General features: G+C 45.6%; 1 protein-coding gene across 1 annotated transcript in view; it reads right to left on the reverse strand.

Annotated features, from left to right (window-relative positions):
• The window catches only part of LOC144945096 (keratinocyte-associated protein 3-like), a 42,992-nt gene extending 19,091 nt beyond the window's left edge, over nt 1-23,901 (reverse strand). Inside the window, exons 1-2 of the mRNA XM_078873352.1 lie at nt 23,748-23,901; nt 13,803-13,987 (exon numbers count right to left, since the gene is read on the reverse strand). Coding sequence (XP_078729478.1) covers nt 13,803-13,987; nt 23,748-23,763 — 201 coding nt within the window. The 5' untranslated portion in view covers nt 23,764-23,901. The remainder of the gene's footprint in view (nt 1-13,802; nt 13,988-23,747) is intronic.
• Nucleotides 23,902-24,749: the final 848 nt, after the last annotated feature.

Raw genomic sequence — 24,749 nt, forward strand, 5'->3', positions numbered from 1 at the left:
CTGCAAACTGTTTAAAAATAAACTCAACTCCACGGCAGCAAGATGAGGATTGTCGTCTGGCCACAAATGATCGTACCAAAGCCATGAAAAAAATGTTTTCCTATGGGTTTTTCTCCCCAATCCCATTCCATGTTTGCTACTAGTATTGCGCCTGAAACGTCCTGTTTTATTTTATTTGATATCTACGTGACTTTACCGGAAAAAAAACCCATAGAGTATGGATTCCTGCAGTCACGAAAGCATCAAATCATGATCAAATCAAGATAGTATTATGTTGCGAGATGGAGAAATATTTATTTGGAACTGAGAGCTAGAAGTGCATCACGCTGTATTAATTTGGCTTGGCCTAACGGTGAGAACCGACATGCATCTAGAAAAATTGTCCCGTATTCTGGATGAATAATGGATGGTGAACATTTCTTTGCAGAGTGTGCATCAGCGTTGTATGTGAGGCAACAACTCATGGCCTGGTCAATGGCAGGCACTGGTGTATTAAGATGCAACCCAAAGAACAAAACGCTTCATCTTGGAAGACATGTGCCTAGCAAGTGTGTCCCAGATGGCCACCAACATGAGCATGAAGCTATACGAATGTGACACAAGGCTTTACTGTCAGAGTGTGTCATTATAGAAATATAATTGCATCACTGTGCCTTCAAAATCATACATTTTAATACATCGTCAATGTAGTGATGTTGCTCACGCAATATTATGGCTCTCTTGATGATACCTATAAAATATTATTTCCCATTACCAGAGCCTGACACTCATGTCAAATACACAGGACACACAAACTAGTGCTCAGCACACAATGATCAAAATCCATTCCTATGGCCATTGAAAACAAACCATGTGTTTAAGAATATTACATGTCATGCAAATTATATGCACACAATATGCTTCTGTCAAATTTACCCAAATGGAGCAAACAAAACTATACATACAAGACACGTAGAGAAAAAACACAACTAAGACGATGCTAAAATTGAGCCAAAAAAATTACACAAATGGTTGAATCGAGTGGCGGGCCCCCAAATTGAGGCAATTAACGACATTCCGCGGGTGGGTCGTATAGTGCCAGGTCGACTCGGTGCGCATCGACAAGGTGAGAGCCGCACACGGCTTCTGGTGCTGGAGGGAGAATCTCTCGCCGAACTCGCCGTGAACACGGCACCACCGCAACCAGTCGGCGCACAATGCAAACCCGAGCATCACCCCCCCCAACCCACCCCCTCGCGCCTCACTCCCGCCAGCAAGCGAGATTTAGGGCAGATTTGTACCTCCTAGCACAATTTATCCTCAGCATTCACCGCGATACCGTCCTGAGTGACACCCCAACCTTATCATTACAGTGATTACAGTGACCGTGCTCAATCACTCCGAGCATTTCATTTTTGCGGCTCCTGATGGCGCAGGGGAGTCCTTGAACGTAACCCTTCAAAGTATCCAAACACAGACTTCATGCATCGTCAACTCAGTCATTTTGCTAGAGCAGTCAACACCTGATGACGGTTGCTTGTGTTGCTCCCGAAACGTCGTGATTTAATTTATTTTCTCTTTTTTACCTACGTGACTTTACTAAAAAAACCAAAGAGTATATCAGAACAGTAGTACAGCACAAATGTGAAGGCCCACCAATGATTGTGAGACCCCAAAGCCATGTATCGGATATATTTGAAATGACAAGGCTTCTTGCTAATGATCTGTTATTGTCATTGGAATCCAGAATGCTACCTCTCTTTGCACATTGTGTTTACGCATCCGTTATTTTCACGGCCAGGAGGAAGAGTGGTGGAGGCCCAGTAGTTCCTACACTGGAAAATAAATCCGACTGCCACCCGTGGCTAACTTCAGTGGAGTTTTATACCTGAGCTGGTACTGGGCCCTCTTCCTGCTTCACCAAAAACCACACTGACCGGCATCGTCAAGTATGGTCCAACAACCACCATGACCCATACGGCGTGGAAAGGACTTCATCCAGCAGGGGATTGACAAAGGGTAGTAATAGTTAATATTGATGACTTATGGTATTCATCGCTGGCATCAGTCCGTCAAAGTATAATGTAAAATAAATATTTATCGAGGCTGGTGCCTTGGTCTGAGTGAGTTTTTATGGCAACCGTTTACAGAGCAACTACAAGGAATGTACGACTCGACCACTGGCACGGGAAAACGGGTATTCCATGGTTCTGCCAACTTAAATACCAATAAGTCCATGTAGAGGTTTTAAGCAGACCAAGTTTTAAAGCCCAAACATGTATGACAGAGTGCATCAATGCGTTTTTGCTGCAGGAAAAACTTTAAATATTTGGCTGGGTGGTGGGGTGGTTACATGGTGGGGTGCCTCGCACTTAGAAAGTGCACTTTAAAATCCCTGTGTGTGTGGTGTCGATCAGCCAGTTAAACAAACAGGATCAGTGAGCACCATTTTGATGGAAATCAATAATGATTGCCCCCCATCTCCTATGCGCACACTGGATGCTGCTATAGGAATGTAGAATTTCCACATCTGGCTGGGGGCTGCAAAACAGAAGATGAGCACTGCTCCCTCCTGGCGTGAGCGGAACGCACTTTTGATGCTTTGAAAACCAAAATGACCGCATTCACGGTGGGAGCACAAACACAAACCACAGAAACACCACCTCCCTTAACACCACCTGTTACGTCTTAACATGGCAACTGCCTGCCCCAAATATTTGGTACTACTTTACATGTATGTAAGTATTTATCACGTAGTTTGTTATCTTAAAGCCCTTTGCCAATCCATTGCTCAAGGACTTCACATGCCATGTCGGTCATGTGGCTTGTTTGACCATATTTCACCACGTTGCGGGATGGAATTGGCAAATTGATTGTAACATTCTCAATCAAGGCCAGTCACTGACGTTACCCATGATCGGGAATCACAACTCAGGTCGCCGGAATTATCATGAAGCGCATCAACTACCGCATAACCATTCCCTGCACGATAGAAAGACAAAGATCGAGCCTCATACACAGTCTGGTGCACAAGCGGGTGGCGAGGCCAGAAAGCCGAGTGCACGTGTTATGCAATGTAAGTTTGTGTGTGCGAGAGCTATGCCCATCCATGCCCAACTAAAGTCCATAAATCACCGAGCTGGCAGACGAAGAGGGTCGTTACTGCCGCAGTTTATGGCGCGGGCCCCACTTCAATTTCATTACGAAAGTTGACGTGGCAATCAATTACTTCGAGCCGTGCAGAACATCGCGGACGATTCGAGATAAACAAGTTTCGACCGCGCATTCCGGACAGCGCATGTGTCAGGCACAATTGTCGGCCTCCGCTAAATCGCGAAACAATGGGAAAACCGCAATGGCTGCTCCACTGAGCAACGTGTCCTTTCAGTTTAACACGTAGGTTTTCGCGACCAATATTATTCATAATCAACGTTTTTGGGTTAGATCGCGTTATTTATAAATGTGTCGTAACCCTCCACCACCCGACACGGCCAAATTGTAAATGTTGTGGTTTCACACTTCAACACACCGGTGGGCTAAAGCAGTGAACTATTCGTCTTTTGTCAACGTGACACTTTTTTGCTGATTGGCCGTGTCGGGTGGTGGAGGGTTACGACACATTTATAAATAACGCGATCTGACCCAAAAACGTTTATTATGAACGTGTCCTTTGTTTAGTTGGGTTGAGGCCACTTCAGAATCATCCTCGTGATTACAAGGGAAACCCGTGCTTCCGTGGTTACGCGTTACTCACCAAAATAATAATATAAATGGCAGATGTTTATCCAGTAAAAACTCAACGAGTTGCAATACTCTTTTGCAACAGCGTCATGCACATCGAGCGAGTTGTTTGGCATGTGGAGGGAAATGGGGAACCTGGACAAAAACCATCACGCATACTAGCGGCAAATCCTCAAAGTTCCGAACAGATGGGTTCACCAACTTTCTCTACGCTCACCATCCCAATCACAAATACTTAACACTTGCCGTACAAATACTGGAGGAAGGGCCTTTGCTATTGAGGCCCCCAGGGTCTGGAATGCAATTGCCAATAAACTGCAACTTGAATCACTACCTATGAGATCTTCACTCAAAACTGCTCTAGAGGAGTTGTACACAGCCCTAGCTGCCACTGCTATTCAGTGGCCTAAAATCAAATGTTTTCGTTTCGGATGACTGCTGCAACGTATGATCTTGTGTTTGGATTTAGTGTGCTGATCTTTGAAGGTGCATTTGAAATTTTTTTATACTCCTACTGATGCTCCTGCTGTTGTAGAGTAACTCATGCAGCCAGCTATGGCTACAGGGTTTGGTGGTACATGTTGTTTATGTCGTTCATTGTGAAATTTCGGTCACAGTTCCTATGATCACTGTTACATTGCTTATGGCTTTATTTTGGGGATTTCGAAAAGTTTTTTGGTTTGGCCATGTTTGTTTGTTGTAGTACAGAGTTAGAATTATGGCTTTAATCTAAGTTGTCTTGTGGTTGTTGTTTGACTTGCATTCCACTGGGATTTTTGCACACAGCGTTGGTGTACGATGCTTTTTCTGGAAGATTTTGCTGTTTTTTCCTGAATTTTTCTGTTTGCGCGTAGTCACTTTAAGATGTTTTCTTGTTCATGTTTTTGTTTTTTGTTTGTTGCGGTTGCACCCGATTCAAGAGCCGAATGGCTCACAGGGCTATACCAAATAAATTAACCTGAAAACTGAACCACTACATTCACCAACCCCATTGCTAACACATAACACTACGCTCACCGCCCCCACCGCTAACATGTAACACTATGCTCACGACCTCCATGATAAACACTTAGGAATGTAAATATTCATCATCTCCTTAATTAAAATCTACTCTTACATTCACTCTACACGGCACAGGACATACGTTTTTGTAACTTGGTAAAAACTTGTTTTTCTCGTCTATGCCGCCATCCATTGGTTGCTAGTTGTCTTAATTAGCAACCAGTGGACTGTGACATAGACGATGAAAAACTCGTGTGTAATAATTGATCATTTCCAATGTGTGCCAATTACATCCCAATGCTGCCATGGACAAACAAGACAGTACAAAGGAGACAGGCGATACAAATGAAATTGTGCAAACACCTAGAAAAAAGGAATCAATTCTTGAATGAAATTGTGGTGCCAAACGGTGACGCTGTGGGGGACGGTGAATCGTGACATGTCTAATGCCTGATAAAACAGAAATATAATTGGCTGACATTACAGGCAATGGCCCCAACTCCGGCTGATGAAACATTAGCCCTCTATGCTAATGATGACACTAATGAGGCGTTTGTGTCTCTGCTTCTACGCTGATACTCAATGCCGTAAGCCATGTCGTGGCTTGGAAATCAAAATTCGGGTCACGAAACAACTAATTTCACTCCCTGGTACGTGTAGAATTTACAGAGGAATCCACAGAATCTGCGCCGCTGGAACAATTTTCAGAGGAATCCACAGAATAATCTGCGCTGCGATAAAAAAATTAAACCTACACTGTTAAGATGATCGATGTTTAATACAGGTAGTTTCATGCAGCATTTGATTCTCATAGATCGATTTTAATTGATGGGTGATTACACATCCATGAGGGCCCTTTGATTCTAAAACGTTTTGCCTTTCTCCTAATTAAGACTTCAATTGCGTTATCGGCATCACATTCCGAGGCTGAAACATGTCTAGTAGAAATTACTCCAACAGTGAAAGTGCAACACCTTGTGCGAGGGAAAGGCACAGGAAGAAGACGCGATGGCTGACATGGCAAAAAATGGAAGTCCTTACAATCGTCTTAAACTACACGAGAGGCACACTTTTTACATGGCCTGCTAACAGTGTCCTGTCGCACGATAATCAATAGTAAACATTTAATTTTCAAGAGATGTAATATGCTAAAAGAAAGCAAACCAACACATTTACTGAGAAGTCTTTTGTGCAGCCATTGGTGCCTGGGCTAAGAGCATCAACCACCCACCACACTTGGGATCGCAGTTTAATCATGGGCGGCTCAAACCTGCATATGAATTAAGGATCTCAGCGGTGCTTGCTCAGTTCTCTGATATGACATAAGTCCCTCGTGAGCCACCAGGCCACCTCCCGTTTATTGTTAATTTTGACTGTGACTCAGGTTTCCCATTGAAAACAAACAACTTATCTCGAGGAGCTCTCCACTGGTTCAATAAAGGGCAGCTCATTAAACTGCACTGACATCACAGGGCTGCAACAACACCCTTGCGCTTCACGCCCTCGGAATTCTTCAACAATTCGAGCCGCTCAATCAAAGCTTGAGCTTATCCGTGCCGCCCCGCACACGCGTGAAATTTCAACGCGGGTCGCTCTTATCTGGGAAGCCGCCGGAAATCGATCAAATCAACGGGCGGGGGTCATGAGATAAGTTTGTGAGGTGCCCGACGTTGGTGCGGGGGGGGGACACATTCCCATGACCTCACGTCCACGGCAGAAAAATGAAAACGTCCATCACGGCACGCGCAACGTTTTCTATGCGCGCAAAAATTGATGCGCATTTTACAATGAATTTTCTCCAATTTCTAGACAAATTAGACCGCGGGGAAAAAAAGGTAAAAGGTCAAGGAAGTGGATTCTTTTTTTTTGGCATCCAATTTCCACGGCGGAATTTTTATTATCATAATGCCGCGGTTTGCTGAGAAAATTACAAGGTCCACGAGCGTGGTGCTTTTCCGCAGCCGTGATCATGTGCCAGTGCTTCCAGTTGTAATTATGGCTAAATTATTATCGCTCACGAAACACTATTATCACTTTAAGAAACCCATTATAGCGCCCGCAAGTCAAATTGTCCCCATGCTCAGGTGAGCCTTGGCCACTGTCCCCTCTCACGTCAGCCGCAAAAATGCAAGAGTGTTTCCCCCACCCCACCCCACTTAGGATGCATGGCCCAGTTCCCTTTATTTGAAGAACTGTCACATGAGAGTGGGGGGGAGGGGCAGCTGAAGAAAACCGACACTGCGAGGGGACACCACCTACAGATTTGTTTATGCAGATTGATCATCAGCAGAAGTCGGCAATCAAAGTAGCAAGAAGCGAAATTTTTTGTTTGAATTCGGTAAAAATAACAATATTTCAAGAGCCGCAATCAATGCCTGTGAATATGATACGGTGGTCCTTAATAAATAATGTCACGAAGCAGTCCTTGAAGAGCTACATGCGGCTCTTGAGCCGCAGGTTGCCGAACCCTGCCCAGCAGCCTACTTGCTTTACTCCAAGAATGACAGCAAAGCAAAGTCTTCAAACCCCCACCACCCAAAGCGTTCTATTCTAAGGGTACGGTCTACAGGACCGCTGGACACGTCCGCCCGTGCGAAGGACAGAACGTCGTCCGGAGGGAGAACGTGGAACGGGCTGCACCAGCAGCGGCGCGAGAGGCGGCGCTGCACAGGTCTCTCCACGTGGGTGCCCCTGTGGTCACTACTTATAAATCGCAGCCCCCGTACCACCACCTTAAGAAATGGTCGCTGGTCACAATGGCGCGAGAACTCGGCTGGAAAAAAACCCCAGAGACGTCCCGCTGATTACTTAATTTTGTCTCGCTCGCGTTAATCCGACTTAATCAAGTCTGGAATTTGTGAAAATTAATTGCGTTAAAGGTGATGGAAAATTTGAGCCGGGCAAAAAAATGTGCGTGGCGTTCTTGACGTGCTTGCAGTGGCGTCTTTGTGACACATGCCTCACCAAAGATAAAGCTCCCCCCGTATAGGCTTAACAGACTGTTGGGCAAGTGCTGTTAGCGAGCACCTATGAAGGCCAGCACGATACACAGGGGGTGGGTGGCCAGCACCACGCCCGACCGCCTTATTCTCCCCAGTGGTGATGTTTATTCACCGCACCAGGTACTCATTTGAAGCTGAGTCGACCTAGGGGTGTTGTTACTGGTGTCGACCGTGAGTGGGAATCGAACTCGGGTCGCCGGGTTCATAGAGCAGCGCCCTAACTGCTACACTACCACTCACCACAACCACTACACACACAGCTCACCATCATCAACACCACACATGCCTCACCGCAAACACCACCACCACCACACATGCCTCACCGTCATCAACTCCACACACGCCTCACAGCTGCCATCATCACCACACACGCCTCACAGCTGCCACCATCATCACCACACACACCTCTCCACCACCACCACGACCCATACTCTACCATGACCACCACACATGCCTCAACACCAACATTACCGCCACACACATCCCATCACTACACACACGTGGGAGTGGGTGGCCATCACCATGCCCAGCCACTTTTTTCTCCCTAGAGGCAATGTTTACACACCGCACCAGGTACTCATTTGAGGCCAAGTCGCCCTAGGGTAGGCCTAGGGCCGGTATAGATAATCGCCACCGGTGTTGGTCACGAGCAGGAATAAAACTCGGGTCACCGGATTCGTAGCGCGGCGCGCTAACCGCTACACTACAGCTTACCACACACACACACACCTCTCCAACACTACCACAAGCGCCTCACCACCGCCACTGCAACGTACGTCTGACCACCATACGTACACTCCTCCCCATCACCACCACCACCACAACGGCGCGTCGCCGTGACCACACTATCGACGTCTCGCCCGTCGCTCAGAGGCCACCCCTTCACAAGCCACGCGGGCACCGGGGTGGGGCAGCGGGGAAGGAGATCGATGGAGGGAGGGGAGGTCGTGCGTGGCCTTTGTTGCTTGACCCCTGCGGTGATGACAGGCGGCGGAGGACGTTGATCTGTGGCGCTGACAAACGGCGCCGTCGTGCGAAGCACCGCTGCTCCGAAGCATCGCGTGCTCAAGCCAATCGGCAGCACTAACCCCATCCATCTCTCCGTTCCAATTGCATGGCTCTAGTGCGCCCATTACCACGCCCCCCGGGCCCCAATAATAACCGCGACTGCCGAAAGCGGTGTTTTTTGGGGCGGCAGAGTTTTTCGCTGAAGCACCAACGTGCGACGGAACGAGTTTCCGCGCACGCGTGTGCACGTACGCAGCGAGGCTTTTCCAGTGGACACTTGTCGCTGGGTTTGTGAGGATTCATCACTTGAATATCAATTTCTAAAGACGGTCGTGACACACGCAGTAAATGACGCGTGAAAGAACACACTATTATTGCCCCATGCAAATTCTACGTGAAATATTCCACTATATTCATGATCAGAATGAACAAGAGAGTAAACATGAGGTCGTACACACAGTAACAATGAGCTCTGTAATGTCTCATGTGCTTGCTCGTTTGTTTAGTCTCATTCGTAGCATGAGGCAAGGTTACATTGGCATATAATTTACATATAACCGGTAGGAAACATAAATAACATATTCTTGAGTGCAGGATTCAATTAGGAATCAGCATCTTTATTTATACTGGAGGAATCCCATGAGCTATAAAGCTCTTTTTCACAATGTCCAATTCAAGTGCTGTGAACATAATAAACCATTTTCGTCACCGGGTCAATGAATCATTCGGGGCAGCAACATGGCCCAGCGGTAGAGCGTTTGTCGCGCGCTGCAGAGGTTTGCGATTCAAACCCAGCAGCCACCCTGGCAAGTACTGCGGGTGCATTAACTGTAAAACACGCAGCGTCTGCTTCACAGTAGACGTTAAAAACCCTGTGAAGTCATTCGAAAAGAGTTTACCATTATGTGCTGGCGACGTGGTTCAAATTCGCCAAATAAAATAAACGACCTGAAAATTACTCGATTGGGATTACACACAGCAACGTCGCTCCCTACTGTGAAACCAAGTCTGTAAAATATAGCACCATCGTGAAAGCATTGCGCGATTCGAATGGCGCAAATATCACATGTACGAAATTATTATTATCAATCATTACTTGTCCAACGTCCACATTAAGACCAAGCAGAGTGAAAAAAAACGCTCCCACCCCCAATGAGGCTCTTTTTTGTAACTCAGATTATCATCTTAGAACTAAAAACAGATGATCATTAAAAATAGCACCACCTCCTGCAGGCAGGGCTACAAACGTTCACAACCCTCCCACCACCCAATGAAGCTTTCTCTGGTTTTGTTGTTGTTGTAAATGACATTATCATTTTAGAACTATAAACAGACGAGCATTTAAAAATAGCGGAACCTCCTGCAGGCAGGGCTAAAAACGCCGGGACGTACGGGAGAGTGCGCAGTTAGCCGTATCGCCCACGTTCCCGTGCGCGCACGCACACGGAAAACAGCCTCGCGACTGGAACAGCGCACGAGCGAGCGCTCTTCTCTGTTAATCCTCCCAGGTGAGGCGGCCACACCGCAAGCGTGACATCATCGCCAGGTTGCCGTGGCGACGGACAGCGGGGGGGGGGGGGGATGCTAGAGGTCGTGAGTGCGGAGCGGGGGGGGGCTCTAGCAAGGACAGCGTCCGGGGCAGGAGGCGTCAACCATGAAGAGGACGACGACAACGATGCCGCAACATTCGCGGCAGCTCTCATTCAGTCATAGCCCTTACGCACGATGACTGTCCTCATAGCGACATGCCAGATGGAATTTAGATTCACGAAACCAGCACGGTGGGGGGGGGGCGGTGCAGGGGGAAATGAAGGACTTTGCTGAAATATTTTTTTGCTGCTTTTGACGCATCCACGGTTATGAAACTGAGCGACCAATGTCTCCGTCCTGGAAACATGCGACAGTCATTCTGGCTCCAGTGAAATCACTCTTTGGCAGCACGAGTTAATTTCTGTAGGAGCTGAAGCCTGCACAAAGCCCGTAACGGCATGTGCAGTTAATCACCGAGATGAGGAAAAATACATAAACATTTAAATAAAAAAATGTAATCCACAAAATTCCAGGGCTGGCCCCACTGCAGAGGATGTTCCAACGCCTTGGCCAAACTCCACACAGAGGTGAAACCGCCCTGCATGCGAAGCGGCAAACTGCCCAAGCGCAAATAAACCAGCCTGACGGCTATGAACATACAGGATGGTGCAACTCAGGGCAGACCTTACCCTTTCACATATGCCCACAATCACGACCTGCTCTCACCACGTGCCACGTTACGAGGGGGGCGGCTCAGGGAGGCTCAGCAACCCCCAACAGAAAGCACAAGCGCCATCTTTCAAGTGATCCGCTTAAAAATATATATATTAAGCCCCAGCCGCCTCACTTGACCGGTCCACATTTAACGGCGCAAGGGAATGTCACTGGTGCCCCCTTGCGAGCCCACGCGTCTTTTATTTCTATTAATCAGAGCCTCAGGGGAGGAGACTGCAGAGCCACGGTGACGCAGAGACCTCCCAACACTCATTATAGGTGCGTGCTCACGCACGCTGGGATGCGAGACACGACCCCACTTGGTCATCCTCACGTGCACGGAAGTATAATACGCCGCTGGCCTCCTCAAACATACAACTACAGCTCTAACCCTATCCTTAGCCCTAACTCTATCCTTAGCCTGATCCTTAGACCTGGCCTTAACCCTATTTCGAGCCCTATCCTTAGCACTAACTCTATCCTGAGAGCCTGATCCCCAGCCCTGCCCTTTTCCCCATCTCTTGCACTATCCCTATATTTAGCCCTCACTCTATCCTTAGCCCAACCCCTAGCCCTATCCCTATAACAATATCCCGAGCACTAACCCTATCCTGAGCCCCAACCTTATCCCCAGTCTTCAAACTGTCCATCCCCTATGCCCCACGCATGATTACATTGCGCCCACCCAAATTCCCACTCCTGCCAGATTCTATTAATTATCCTGAATGCCCGATCTCATCCAATCGGAGAATCTAAGCAAGGTTGAAGCAACAAATTATTAAACCCAAATTATTAAGCATCAAACATTACCCCTCATTGTGTGGGTTTTCTCCAAGTACTCAGATTTCCTCCAGCATGCCAAACGCTCATTAAAGTAATGTGCAAAAGAGTACTGAGAGTACTGTGATTCCAAGAGCCTCTCCTAGAAAATTAAAGGGCACTACCATAATAGTATGACTGTGATTAGCTGCAGAAGCATTATTTCTAGCAGACTTGTTTTGCTTTGACAGGATGAAGCAATCCATGCTCAGGTCAACACTATGAGTCAAGTGCAGAAACGGAAAATGGTGGAAAATGCTAAATACACACACCACATCCGGCCCACCTTCATTACCTACTTGGCCTTTGGAGTGGTTTGGCTTTGCGCCCTCTCGGCATGTGCCGTTAGCAATAATGATAATACTTACCTATGAGTGTCTCAGTGAGTAGCAAGCCTCTTACTTGCCCTACAATGGGATATTTGACCAATGCCATGAATTAACAATTTACGCATGGGAGGAAACTAGGAGTACATGGAGAAAGCCTACCACATGCATAAAAGTTACACATTTGTCACACGCACACATTTCCTTATATTCAGAGGTGGGGGAAACCACAAGCGGGACGGCATCCAATACTGGCACTAACAATTGCCCAAACTCTGTAGCCCTAAACCGGGATGTTTGGCCAACTCCAATAATAAGCGATTGTACATAGGGAAGGAAGCTGGTGTACACAGAGAAAACCCACGCGAGCGAGGAGAGAAAGACCCAATCACCATTAAGATTAAACATACGGAAATGTATCCATTTCCTGTACTGTCATCTCCTGACTAGCCAAGATATCGTGACCTGGATGCCCACGAAAAGTGAGTTTCAAGACATTTGTGTGATCATCCACCAGCCCCTGCCTCGAAAGTTCTGGGTTGCAGGCATGTGCCACCACTGTCCTGTTATGATGAGATAATACTGAATGCTCCACAGACAAGTAAACCGACCCACTTGCTGTACTCCAATTCCCTGGTCAATTCTCAGCCCGGTGGGTTTGGAAGTTTCGCAAATCTGCATTATCCACCAAATCCTCCCCTTCAAATAGCCAGATCACACGCGTGCACCACGGCACCTGGTTCAGAGCCTTTGACGTATCCTTTGATAATGCAACCCCAAAAATAAATTACCTGGCGGCTGTAATTGTGAATAGAATCATTGGCCTGCTGTTTGAGGTTGACTCATGGTGTTGTCTAACACCGCAGGTGGAGTGATATCTGGACAAGTCCTGGGTACCCATTTTACCAACCGGCACTGTGCAGTGGACACCCACGGGCTATCTGCCCTTGGATCGTCGTGATGATGATGATGATGACTGTGTTTAAACAAACCCCCCATTAAAGAAAGCTTCAACTCATATTAAAAATTTATGGGTATTTTATTTTCCCAGGTGAGAACTCAAGGGACCAGGATAGTCTTCATTTGCAAGAGTCACCTGTAGAAGGTGATGATTGCTATACGTAATCCCAAATTAATAATTTGCGGGTAATGTTTTTAATTTGGCAAATTCTGACACTTGACGGCGGCACACAATGGCCTACTCTTACGAATGACGTCATGGGATCTTGACGCCCTGTGTACCCACAAGTACTCCTTTAACCCTCCGCATGATGCATCTTCACGTGTGCTCCAGTGTCCTCCTGTATACCCCTGTATCTTCCTGTGTGCTCATGTGTGCTTGTGTATCCTCCCGTGTGATAACCTTCTCTTGTGTTCTCCTGTATACTCATGCATGTTCCTGTGTACTTCTGTATTCTCCAGCTCGCTACTTTTTCCTCCGGTATCCGCTCATGTGTCCATACATTCCCTCCTGTATCCTCCTGTATCCTCGTGTGGCTTCCTGTGTACTTCTGTGTTCTCACGTTTCCTCCTGCGTCCGGATGTGTGCATGTGCTAGCCCGAGTTGCGTTTTAGTTATATGCATGAGGCACGAGCGCCAATACGTGCGGATGCGCATGTCCTTACGTGGTCGCGCGTTACGCGCAAATGTGCGTACTCATGCCTCGGTGCAAAGCCTCACCATCAAGCCGGATAACACGGAGGAGAAGTTTCCGGCCTTGTACTCCTGGTTGATGCTGGAGCCGGGCCGCGACACGTGGCGCAGCACCGTGCCGTGCACGATGGCGCCGAAGATGAAGCTCAGGTTGCCGAGCACGATGAGCGTCAGGCCGATGCGCATGAGGCGGATGGAGCCGCGCTGAGCGTCTGTGGGAGTAAGCGACGGGTAGAAAGCGGTGGCCCATTAGCACATGGGGTGGGGGGCAACACGGGAGCACACGGAAGCACAAAGGATCACATAGGAGAGACATACATAAAGGACAGAGGTGCACACAGGAGGAGGTAAGCAATCAGATGAGCACAGGAATAAACAGGAGCATAGAGGGAAGGATACAAAGCAACCCATTGGAACAAGCAACAGAGCACAGGAAGCCACAACACACAGGACAGAGTAGACATAAATATAGAGGAGCACACAAACACACACACAGGAACAAGGGGCCACAAACACGAACATAAACAGACACACACATGGACCAACATGTACGCACACCAAGGACACACATTGAACAACACAATGGGTACATACCAACACACACATGGGCGCACACACGGGCGCACCACGCTTGGCACAAATCTCCCGGGCACCCACACTCAATGTTATCAATTTTACTCTTCAGACTAAAGTCGCAAAACAAGTCAGCTCATGTTAGAACATTTCAAGACCTCCCATTCCAAATTGGTTCCACTCAACTAGAAGGTCCATACAACACGTACCGATTATCCACAGTAAGGATGAGGCCAACACACGGCTGTCAAGCAGACTAAGACGGTCATGTTAAACCGATGGTCAGAGAGGATGAAAAGGTCCGCTTAGGGCAGCAGAACCATGGTGCTTGTAGGTTGTCCTCGCGAAGGGTGAAGCTGGTACAGCATTGCCCTATTTGGTAGCAGTTTTTTAAGTGACATTGCCAGCATTTTTTTAAGTGCCCACTTTGAGCCTATTTAAGGCCAACGATAAAGAACAGGCTGCTGTGCACATGTACATTGGAATGAGTTTCAGATTTCCTTTATTTTCAGATCGTTTAGCCCAATTTCAGATTTTATTCTGTACTGTATTTTGAGATGTTAATGTACTACATTTTAATTGGTCAAGAATACTAATGGAGTGGGCACCTAAGAAATGGCATGCATCCGCGTGGATGTCCACAGAGGAGTCAGAACGATAAAATCACTTGGCATTTGAGGCTCTAGACCTGATTTTTTAAAATGAATAATAAACAGCTAAAACAAATATATACCTTTGATGTAAGCTTTTCGGAGACCTCAACTTGAGCATTACAATGGTTTGAATTTTTGTCCCGACCCTTACCAGGACCAGTTCAGATATCACTCACTACTGATGTTAGCCATGGCCAGCAATCAAACTCAGGTAGCTAGGATAGAGCAGCATGCTAACCACTACACCCCCCAATGCTCCCCCCCCCCCCCCCATTTCATGAAATGCTGGTCAAACATAGCACAGATGGATAGGCAAAGTCCCGCTTTATCAAGCAATTGCCACAAACAATGCACTGCATGAAAATTTAATGAGCATTACAATGATAAATATCTCCCCAATTTATTCCAATAAATGAAGGCAATGTCAAAGCCGATCGCGACGGAGCTTTCAGCTCCCCGATAATTTTAATTCCCGTCACAGCAAACGAATGGGCACTCTAAAACGACTTTTAATTAAAAGTCAATGACGACATGGGACCTGCTCAATAACAATAACTCAGAGAGAAGCATCTCCTTACACTACGTGGGCGGGTGGATGCATTTTAACCGCAAATTCGTGCGGCCGAATAGGGATAATTAGATTACTTCGAGGCTAATTCCTGACGGAGTTAGTGGACCACGAACGCCACACTAAATAGAAAATCCTTCAAATGTCACCCTAACTAATGGCCAAATGCTGCAATGTCGCTTTTGCTTTATGCGCCACTGAACGTGTCCGTTAGTCTGAAAAATCACCTGGAAGGCAAAAAAAAAGTAATCTTCGCTTGTTACAAGGTGCTCCACTCCGATGAAATGTCACAGTTGCTTTGTCCTTGGTCTCGTTTGACCGGGTCATTTTTGCTCGGGAAACTATCTTTCAAATCTGGTGACGGACTCCCGGGGCTGTCATTGTGTTGGCTGTTGGTGTGAACTGTGATTGGCACTGCCCAACCTGTGGCGGCAAGATATCGCCAGGCAGTCTGTTTACAAAGTAAACAGAAGCAAGCAAAAATAGCCTCGTGAAGGCATATTGAAAGCATGTCACGTCTGCACTACGTTTAGCATCTATTCCACCATGGCATTCAGCTTTCAGTTTGCTCTTAGTTACTAATTCACAATATGAGTACAGAAATGTGATTAGATAAAAGCTGTGTGTTTTCAACCACTTACTATATTACAGTACTTTCAAACGCTCAAGAAATTCTACTTATGCATGTGTACTTTTTTCAAACCAGGTTTTCTGTTCTTGTTCGCTTATACATTTATGTAAAGTGATGTGTCCTTGGAAAAAAAGATAATACTGGTCTTCATGGGTTATTACCTAGCATCACTCAATCCCCCATTATTTATACTGTATTATGAAAATAGCTTACAGAGAAGAGTGTAAGCGCATTACCGAGCACTTTCGAGGCAAGGGCTGGCACGTCACAGAGATATGTGACACTTCAAACACCAAATGGGCTGCGAGGTGAACAGGAGTTGGCAGTACAGAAAATCAGTGCTATCTTCTTGCGTGCACGGTGGATTTTTTTTGGGTATTCTGGTTTCCTCAAACATCAAGCAATTGGCGACACTCATGGAAATGGGCAAATATGCCAGGGCAGGCCCCTCCTGAAAGAAGTGTCTTGAGTTTCGATTTAAAGCTTTCGTGACTGCAGGATTTCATCTTCTTGGTTCTTTCGGTAAAGTCACGTAGAAGGGAAATAATAAAATAAAGACAGACCTGTTCTTCACCTGAGGACGGGTGCTTGCATTGTGGCCGAAACGTCGTGAGAATTATTTTATTATGTTTTATTTTTTATAATTTTATTATTTCCCTTCTACGTGACTTTACCGAAAGAACCAATATGAAGTGTCTTGAGGTTATATATTTATACTATTCGACTACGATAGATGAGAGTAATTCCCCCGGTGCCTCCCTAAAAAAGACGAATTGCCCGCGTGGGGCCCTCCCACTTGGTTCTCAAAGTCCGGGCGGCTTGTTGACACAATAAGACATCCTTAGCTTTGACGATGACAGCACCACCGGCATGCTCAATACAGACTCCACTCTACATCACTTAAACTACCCAACACGCTCACATGACTGTTTGGCAATACGCGTGTATTGTGATGACCTTGCAGCCGGCAGGATAGGGAAGTACAAGCATGCTGAGCAGCAAGCGGTTTGGACTTTACCCACGCGGACGCTCACTCAGTAGTTGTATTATGCGTTGTGGATGTTACATAAAACATAAACAGTACAGTAAGAAACCAAAATAGATAAGCAGACAATGTCTCCTTCATATGATCGGTTTCAGCACAAGAAAACTCTGGACCGGTTTTGAGTGTCTCCAGATGGAAACTGCTGCTGAAATGATGTACAGTACTTTGACAAGATTTTGGGGCTCATGGGTTGTGTAAAAATAATATTTAAAAATTACATGGAGATACTGATATAAGGAGACATTTACTGGCTATCTATTTTGTTCTTTATATTCTCCATAGCAACACGAATAACTATTACGATCAACAAAGAAATGTGGCTAGCAACACTTTGCGACTACACATGTTAAAGTCTCTAACCCTTAAAGTCACGTAGAATATCACCAGAATATACATTAGTCAGTCAGTCACGGCCGTTTACAGCAAAAAAAATCAAATGCATAATATGAGATGTTAACTAAGTAGTGCGCAAGATTGATTAAATGCACTTAATACATTAGCGGGGCGGAGTGGTGGTAGTGGTAAGCACATTGTGCTTCGAACCCGGCAACCCAAACTCAATTCCCGGTAACGACTTGCATCAGTGGCAATTGATCTCAGAACTCTGTCCATTTGTCTGTGTGAAGTGAGGATCACATGTATATAAGGGGGTTATTAGTTATGGTGCTATTCAGCACTTGCCCTATCGATGATATTTGACCATTTTAGGAAGGGGCACTATTTGTGTTACTGTGCAGATCACAGAAATGGACACTAAGTAACTTGGAAAAGAGTTGATGGCATTAGGGCACTGGTGTCTGAAACGGAAGCGAGGAATTTCGTGGCAACACTGGATAAGCAATGCACAAGTCCGGAACAAACATGGTAGCTAAGTGTTGTAGATATGATTAGGAAAACATGGCTGTGCTGGGTGGGCCATGTGTGAAGGATGATGGACAACCAGTTATCGAGACACACACTGGAATGGTCGACACGAGTCGAGCGACCAAGGCAAAAACTTAAAACCAGATGGTGGTCCTGGATTGTGGCTGGTGGTCGCATATTTACTGTGCAGGAGCTGTGGAGTCTGTCGGAGGCTAAGTGATGAATTTTGGTGACATCAACGACTTTGGCTATGATGACATCTTGATCTATAGACTGGGCAAATTTACCAAAGGGTTTGCCATGAAATATTAATGAACTCACTCATCGTTAATGACATGGTCCTCTTAAACAATGCTAAAGTCGCACACCAAAGCTGATGTCATGTCATCTAGACCTCAACTGCTTTTATGCTTAAATTTATATATTCTTTATAAACAAGTTGATGTTATCACGTGTGACGTAATAATGAACACATTCATTTCATAATAAAGTTGAGGTCTCGTGCCACCAGGACCAGGCTCAGTTTTCCCTGCCTGGGTCCTCGCACCTCCCCAGGGAAGAGATCTTAAAGGAGACTGTGACAGGCACAATGCGCACATTATTATGAGCTATGGTCTATACACTGCTGTATGAACACCAATATGTTTCGGATATAAGTTGAGCCCAATCTATGTGCCTCTCAGTGTCATTCCAAGCATGCATCTCTCTGCTTTTATCATCATACTCTAGGCACTGTTACAAAGATACAAATTATCTCTTAACTTTCGTACATTCTGATTCACGTGTTACTTATTCTGTCTGTCAGTGTAATTCTAAGTGAACACCTTTCTCTGCGCTTCTTTAAAAACGAACCATTCTTTGCACACTTTCTTTTTATTTTATTAATGCTTATTTGTTTCTGATCCGTACCAATTAGCACGGTTGGCTACATACGGTGCGAAACAAGTTCAACAAACATACAATTGATAATATGCATGTTTTTAAAAGCCTTGTATTTAAGGCATTAAATGGGCTTGCATCACCATACACCCAGGCTCTGGAATTCCCTGCCCCTTGGAGGTTAGGAACTCATCGGCGATGGAGACGTTTAAGTCCCGACTGAAGACCCCCCACTACGTATATAAAAGGGCCTCTCTCCATTTCTCGATATCCGTAATCTTTCTGCCAGGGCGCCTTGTAGATCTAAATTAGTACTGATACTTGCAAACACAACGGCATATTGAAAAGGTTACAGAATTCATGCATAGGAATTATTTTCTTCCTTGTTTATTTTAAAATGTAAGTGGTGGGGGACGGGAGAGTTTAACATATAATCGGACCAATCATCGACCCCACCATTTGACATAACTACAGTACATTGAAACACACAATAACAGTATTTTTTGTGTTTAGGTTTGTACAGTAAAATGCATATATGCTACATACTGATGTTTTCTTTTATCACATAGACATTTTACGTATGATGTCATTGTTTTTGTTACATATCTTTCAATATGCATTTGCTGCTCGCCAGACCTTTCAGCTATCCAGACCAGGGCTCTCGCCATCGATTACTCTGGCAAGCCACGGTAGTTTTACTCTGTATGTTTTAGATGCGGCAGACTGGTGCGGTTTTAGTTCATGTACTGCAATGATCTACAAGTGACTCTGGTTGGATTCCTGCCTACGATGAGCGTCACTGTCGGTAGCAATTGGGATGCATACGTGGCCCAAGTCTGATGTAAAATTAGTCATAGGTGCAATGTGGGCAGTGTCAGTGTCAACCGAGAGGCAAGTCATTGGCGACTTGTTCAGGGCGCACGTAGCTAAACAAAAAGGACAATTGTTGAATGTCAACAGTATTCAATATTCAACATGCCTAGGCTTTTACACCATTGGAACCCCATTTGCCAGTAAAATATGATAATTGTTTTTTTACCCTTCTATCTGGCAACAAAACTGACACCTTTTTTTAATTTATTGCATTATGACTGCAGGTATTGTGGTCGATGTAAACATGACTCCTTGTAAAAAAAGGTGTCAGTTTTGTTGCCAGATATAAGGGTAAAAAACCAATTATCATGCCTAGGCTTGTTTCACTGATGAGCTCTAATGATTGAGGACCCATATAACACTATAAACTATTTGTCAGACTCTATTTGAGCTCAGCCTAAAATATATGCGTGCGACAACATTGTATTCGTTTATTCAAATTCTGTTAGTTATGTGTTGTATATAGCTACATTTATAAATAGTCACATCATTGCACGATACTGTGCAATATTTAACACTGCTGTAGTTGTCTCTAAATATACTAGACTGTACATAAATGTAATCTTTTACAGGCCTATGTTAATCCACTGCTGGATGAATGCCGTGTCGGTAACAGCCAGTTTGTATTGTCATACTTCACCACCATGGTAAGTGTAGTTTGATGGGGGTGCAGTACAGATATAACTTGCCACTGATGTCAGACATGGCAAGGACTAACTCAGGTAATCGGATTTAATGCAGCGCGCTAACCATTGCGCCATCGCTCAACCCCACAGCATTGTTATAATTGTATAATACATATATTACACTGGGATACATATTGTTATAATGTATATCTATGTTTTATACAGTTTTATGGGCCATTACATAACAGAGCATACAGCACTTACACCACAATAATCTGTGTGGGTTGGTAAAGGTGGGGAGCGCACTTGACATGGGAGTACAATAAAGGATGTTTGTGGTACTACCCTCTGTTGCCCATAAAACATGCCCACAGCCTATAACACCGGTTATGCATGGTGGCTGCCCCGCTAAGCACTATCCAGGCACAATCCTCGGAGTTTGCTTCGGAGTTATGACGAGATCGGGGCCACTTGGTCACTGACACACGCTCCACCTCCAGTAGTGGGCACAATCTGAATATTTATTTAGAATGGAGGAATCGGATGAGCTATAAAACTATTTTTTCACACATGTCCAGTCGGGGCGGGTAATAACGTTACAACATAATTCTAGATTTGAAGTTTTCGTGACGGCAAGGATCCACACTCTTTGTTTTTGTTCGGTAAAGTCACTTTACCAAAAAAAAACAAAGAGTAACGTTACAACAATACAAAAACACGATAGGAGTGCAAAGTACAAGAAAGGTAAACAAATCACACAAAGCTCTCCGCTCTACGAAGGGTAAAACCTATTCTTATTAATATATAAGAACCACTTTGTTCTGAGATAACAGGAGTTAAACCTTAATTCTAGATTTGAAGCTTTCGTGACTGCAAGGAATCATATTCTTAGGTTTTTTTTTTCATTAATTTTGATGTTTTACCTACGTGACTTTACCGAAAAAAAAACCTAAGAATAGGAGTTAAACCTGTCCGTCGAAATATCCTGTTTGCGCAACCGACGTTGGCGAGCTTAAAAGAAAGGTGTGGGCCTCATTAGCACATTACGCCTACACACAACCACCGCCTAATGTCATTTAATAGCACTGCAAATGTCCTATGGATAAACTCCCGCCACAGGAATGTGGAATGTCCATCACTGGCTTATGGCGGCTTCTGTATACAGGCTAGAAGCACTTCCGCACGAAGTCATGAGTTGTGTAACACCGTGTCCCGAGACACCGAGACATCGCCCACAGCCAAAGCCGCCTCTGAGTTTCCTTGAAACTAGTCTCAACAGCCCTCAAAAGAACCACAGTGATGTCACTGCCGTATTATAACACGAGGTAGATTTTAAATAAGTGGGCTGCTGTTGCAGCCGTGTAAATCACTGTTTCATTACTTTGATGGCTTCATTTTGGTGATTTCCAAAAGTTTTTTGGTTTGGCCATGTTTGTTTGTTGTAGTACGGAGTAAGACTGATGGCCTTAATCTAAGTTGTCTTGTGGTTGTTGTTGTTTGACTTGCATCCCACTGGGATTTTTGTACACAGCGTTGGTGTCTTTTCTGCAATATTTTTCTGTCTTTTCTTGGATTTTCTGTTTGCACAAAGTCACATATTCACTTTAAGATGTTTTCTTGTTCATGTTTTTGTTTTTTGTTTGTTGCGGTTGCAACAACAGGGCCATACCTAATAAATGAACTTGAACTTGGTTGCGCAATGAACTTTTCAATTCACACGTCGCCAAGTTTAATTCAAACTTCGCCAGCACGGAAGTTGTAAAAATGATACAAGTACTGTGTATATTTAATCACCGTTCACCCTGAGACCACGCATTCGTCCACCCAGCAACATAAATGGGAGCACCCCCACCGTTCAGCAGGTCGCTGTTACGGTGGGGTAAAGTGTGGGTACCCACACCTCTATCACGGCGTCTGGCCATCGTGGAAGAGTAGGCCTTTGGTCACCATCGCTTGACATTCGTTCAACATTATCTCCGATTTGTGTTAATTCCCTGATCCACTTGAAATAGATACTATCACTATTACAACTGATTACTGTATGTAATTGTCGTATGTTGAACTTCTTTCGCACTGTACGTAACCAACCGTGCTAATCGAAGGTGCTATTAAAACATGCTTAATTCACAATTAACAAAAATGTAACAACGACATTCAACAAAACGTTAAAGGTGCGGCCGTGCAACGTCTTGCTCACGCCACTGATGACGGAAGGGCATTCACTACACAGCGCTCGAGAGATGAATTCTCGAGGGTATTTGGTCTACTCTTCCACGATGGACAGTTCAAGTTCATTCATGAGGTATAGCCATGTGAGCCATTCGGCTCTTGAATCGGGTGCAACCGCAACAAACAAAAAAACATGAACAAGAAAACATCTTAAAGTGAATGTGACTAAGCGCAAACAGAAAATCCAAGAAAAGACAGCGAAATATTGCAGAAAAAACACCGTACACCAACGCTGTGTGCAAAAATCCCAGTGGGAAGCAAGTCAAACAACAACACAGCTTAGATTACGGCGATCAGTCTTACTCCGTACTACAACAAACAAACATGGCCAAACCAAAAAACTTTTCGAAATCACCAAACTAAAGCCATGAAAGCAATGAAACAGTGATCATAGCAACTGTGACGGAATTTTCACAACAAACGACATGAGCAACATGTACCACCAAACCCAGCAGCCATAGCTGGCTGCATGAGTCACTCCACAACAGCAGAGTATCAACATTTTTCAATGCATCTTTAAGATCAGCACACTAAATCAAAACACAGGTCATACTTTTCAGCATGACAGACGTCATGGGAGAGGTGGGGAGTACTCACACTTTATCCCCACACACACACGAACCATTCCGATCGACTGCCGCGTACTAATTGCAACTACAGGGTGGAGGGACAGACAGGCGGTAGCGGCGACTTGGGCTAAGGAACCTGCCGCCCCATTGTTTCAATTGCCGCGCCTGGAGATACAATCAAACGATTACACCCGCACGTACGACTGCTGTACTGCCGTCGTAAGTTACATGTGCGAAGGGGAAGGCCCACCGAAACGCCAGTGCTATTGACTAAGGTTGCCGAGTTGTATTGTTATTGTCGTGCCTCAAGTCGCGATTTAAACCGGGAGCGCTTGCTAGGCCCGAGGTTCCGTGTAGGCGAGGCGCCCTCCCCCCCGATGGCATCAACACAGCGAGCGAGCGCCAGCAAGGAACCGCTGCTTATTGTGTCATGTTATGCGAGGCCTCGTATCCCAAACTCACCAAAGCCGCACACCATCGCGACGGCGTCTCGATCGAAGTTCGCGAAGAAACAAAACTCGGAGGGGCTTGAAACTCAACGACAGATGGATCCGTTCGCGACGCCGTTCAAGATGCGACCCCCCCCACGTCCTGTCGATGACGTCACGCCGAGCGCGATGATGTCATCGCGCGATACGGCTTGGCGGCGTGACGCCATCGCGCACTAACGATCCTGGCCCCACCCCCCGCGGACGTCATCGCTCACGGCAATCCTGACCCAACCGCGTGCCATCAACGGGCGAAATGGCTCGGCCGACGTGACGTCATCGCGCACTGACGATCCTGACCCCACTCCTCGCGGACTACGAAGTTGACCCGCATGACGTCACTCCGCTCGATGCGATCCGGCCGGCGTGACGTCATCGCGCGATACTCCCAATGACGTCAAAGTTTGCTTTTGTCAACATTTTAATATTGGGAGACAGAGTCTGTTTATTTATTTTGCAATTTATTTCTACAACGACGCTCATAATTACGTGGTGTTATGGATAAAATAGAGACGGATTTCCGTCGAACTAAGACCCAATACAATAAAGGGCGGGTCCGTGCCTATAACATCTGCTGATGAGACCCTGAAAGTCGAAACCGGTCCAGAGTTTTGTTTGCATTGAACCGATTTAAAGTTGTCGTGACTGCAAGGATTCATACTCTTTGTTTTTTTCGGTAAAGTCACGTAGGTAAAAATTTTTTATGAATTAAATAACGACGTTTCGGGCGCAACACAAGCGTCCTTCTTCAGGTGGGGACAACTTAGTGCCCGAAACGTCGTGATTTTATTCATTTAAATTTTTTACCTTCGTGACTTTACCGAAAAAACAAAGAGTATGCGTTGAACCGGTGCTGTTGAGATTGTGCACTCCCAAAAGGTCGTGTGGCTAATGTGAAGTGTTGAAAAAAATGTCGGATTATTATATGTGGAGGGACAGATACACTTGATGTGAATGAGGTGTATTGTCTGCTTAT

Source organism: Lampetra fluviatilis, chromosome 2 (genome assembly GCF_964198595.1).
Source record: "Lampetra fluviatilis chromosome 2, kcLamFluv1.1, whole genome shotgun sequence".
Classification (NCBI taxonomy): domain Eukaryota; kingdom Metazoa; phylum Chordata; class Hyperoartia; order Petromyzontiformes; family Petromyzontidae; genus Lampetra; species Lampetra fluviatilis.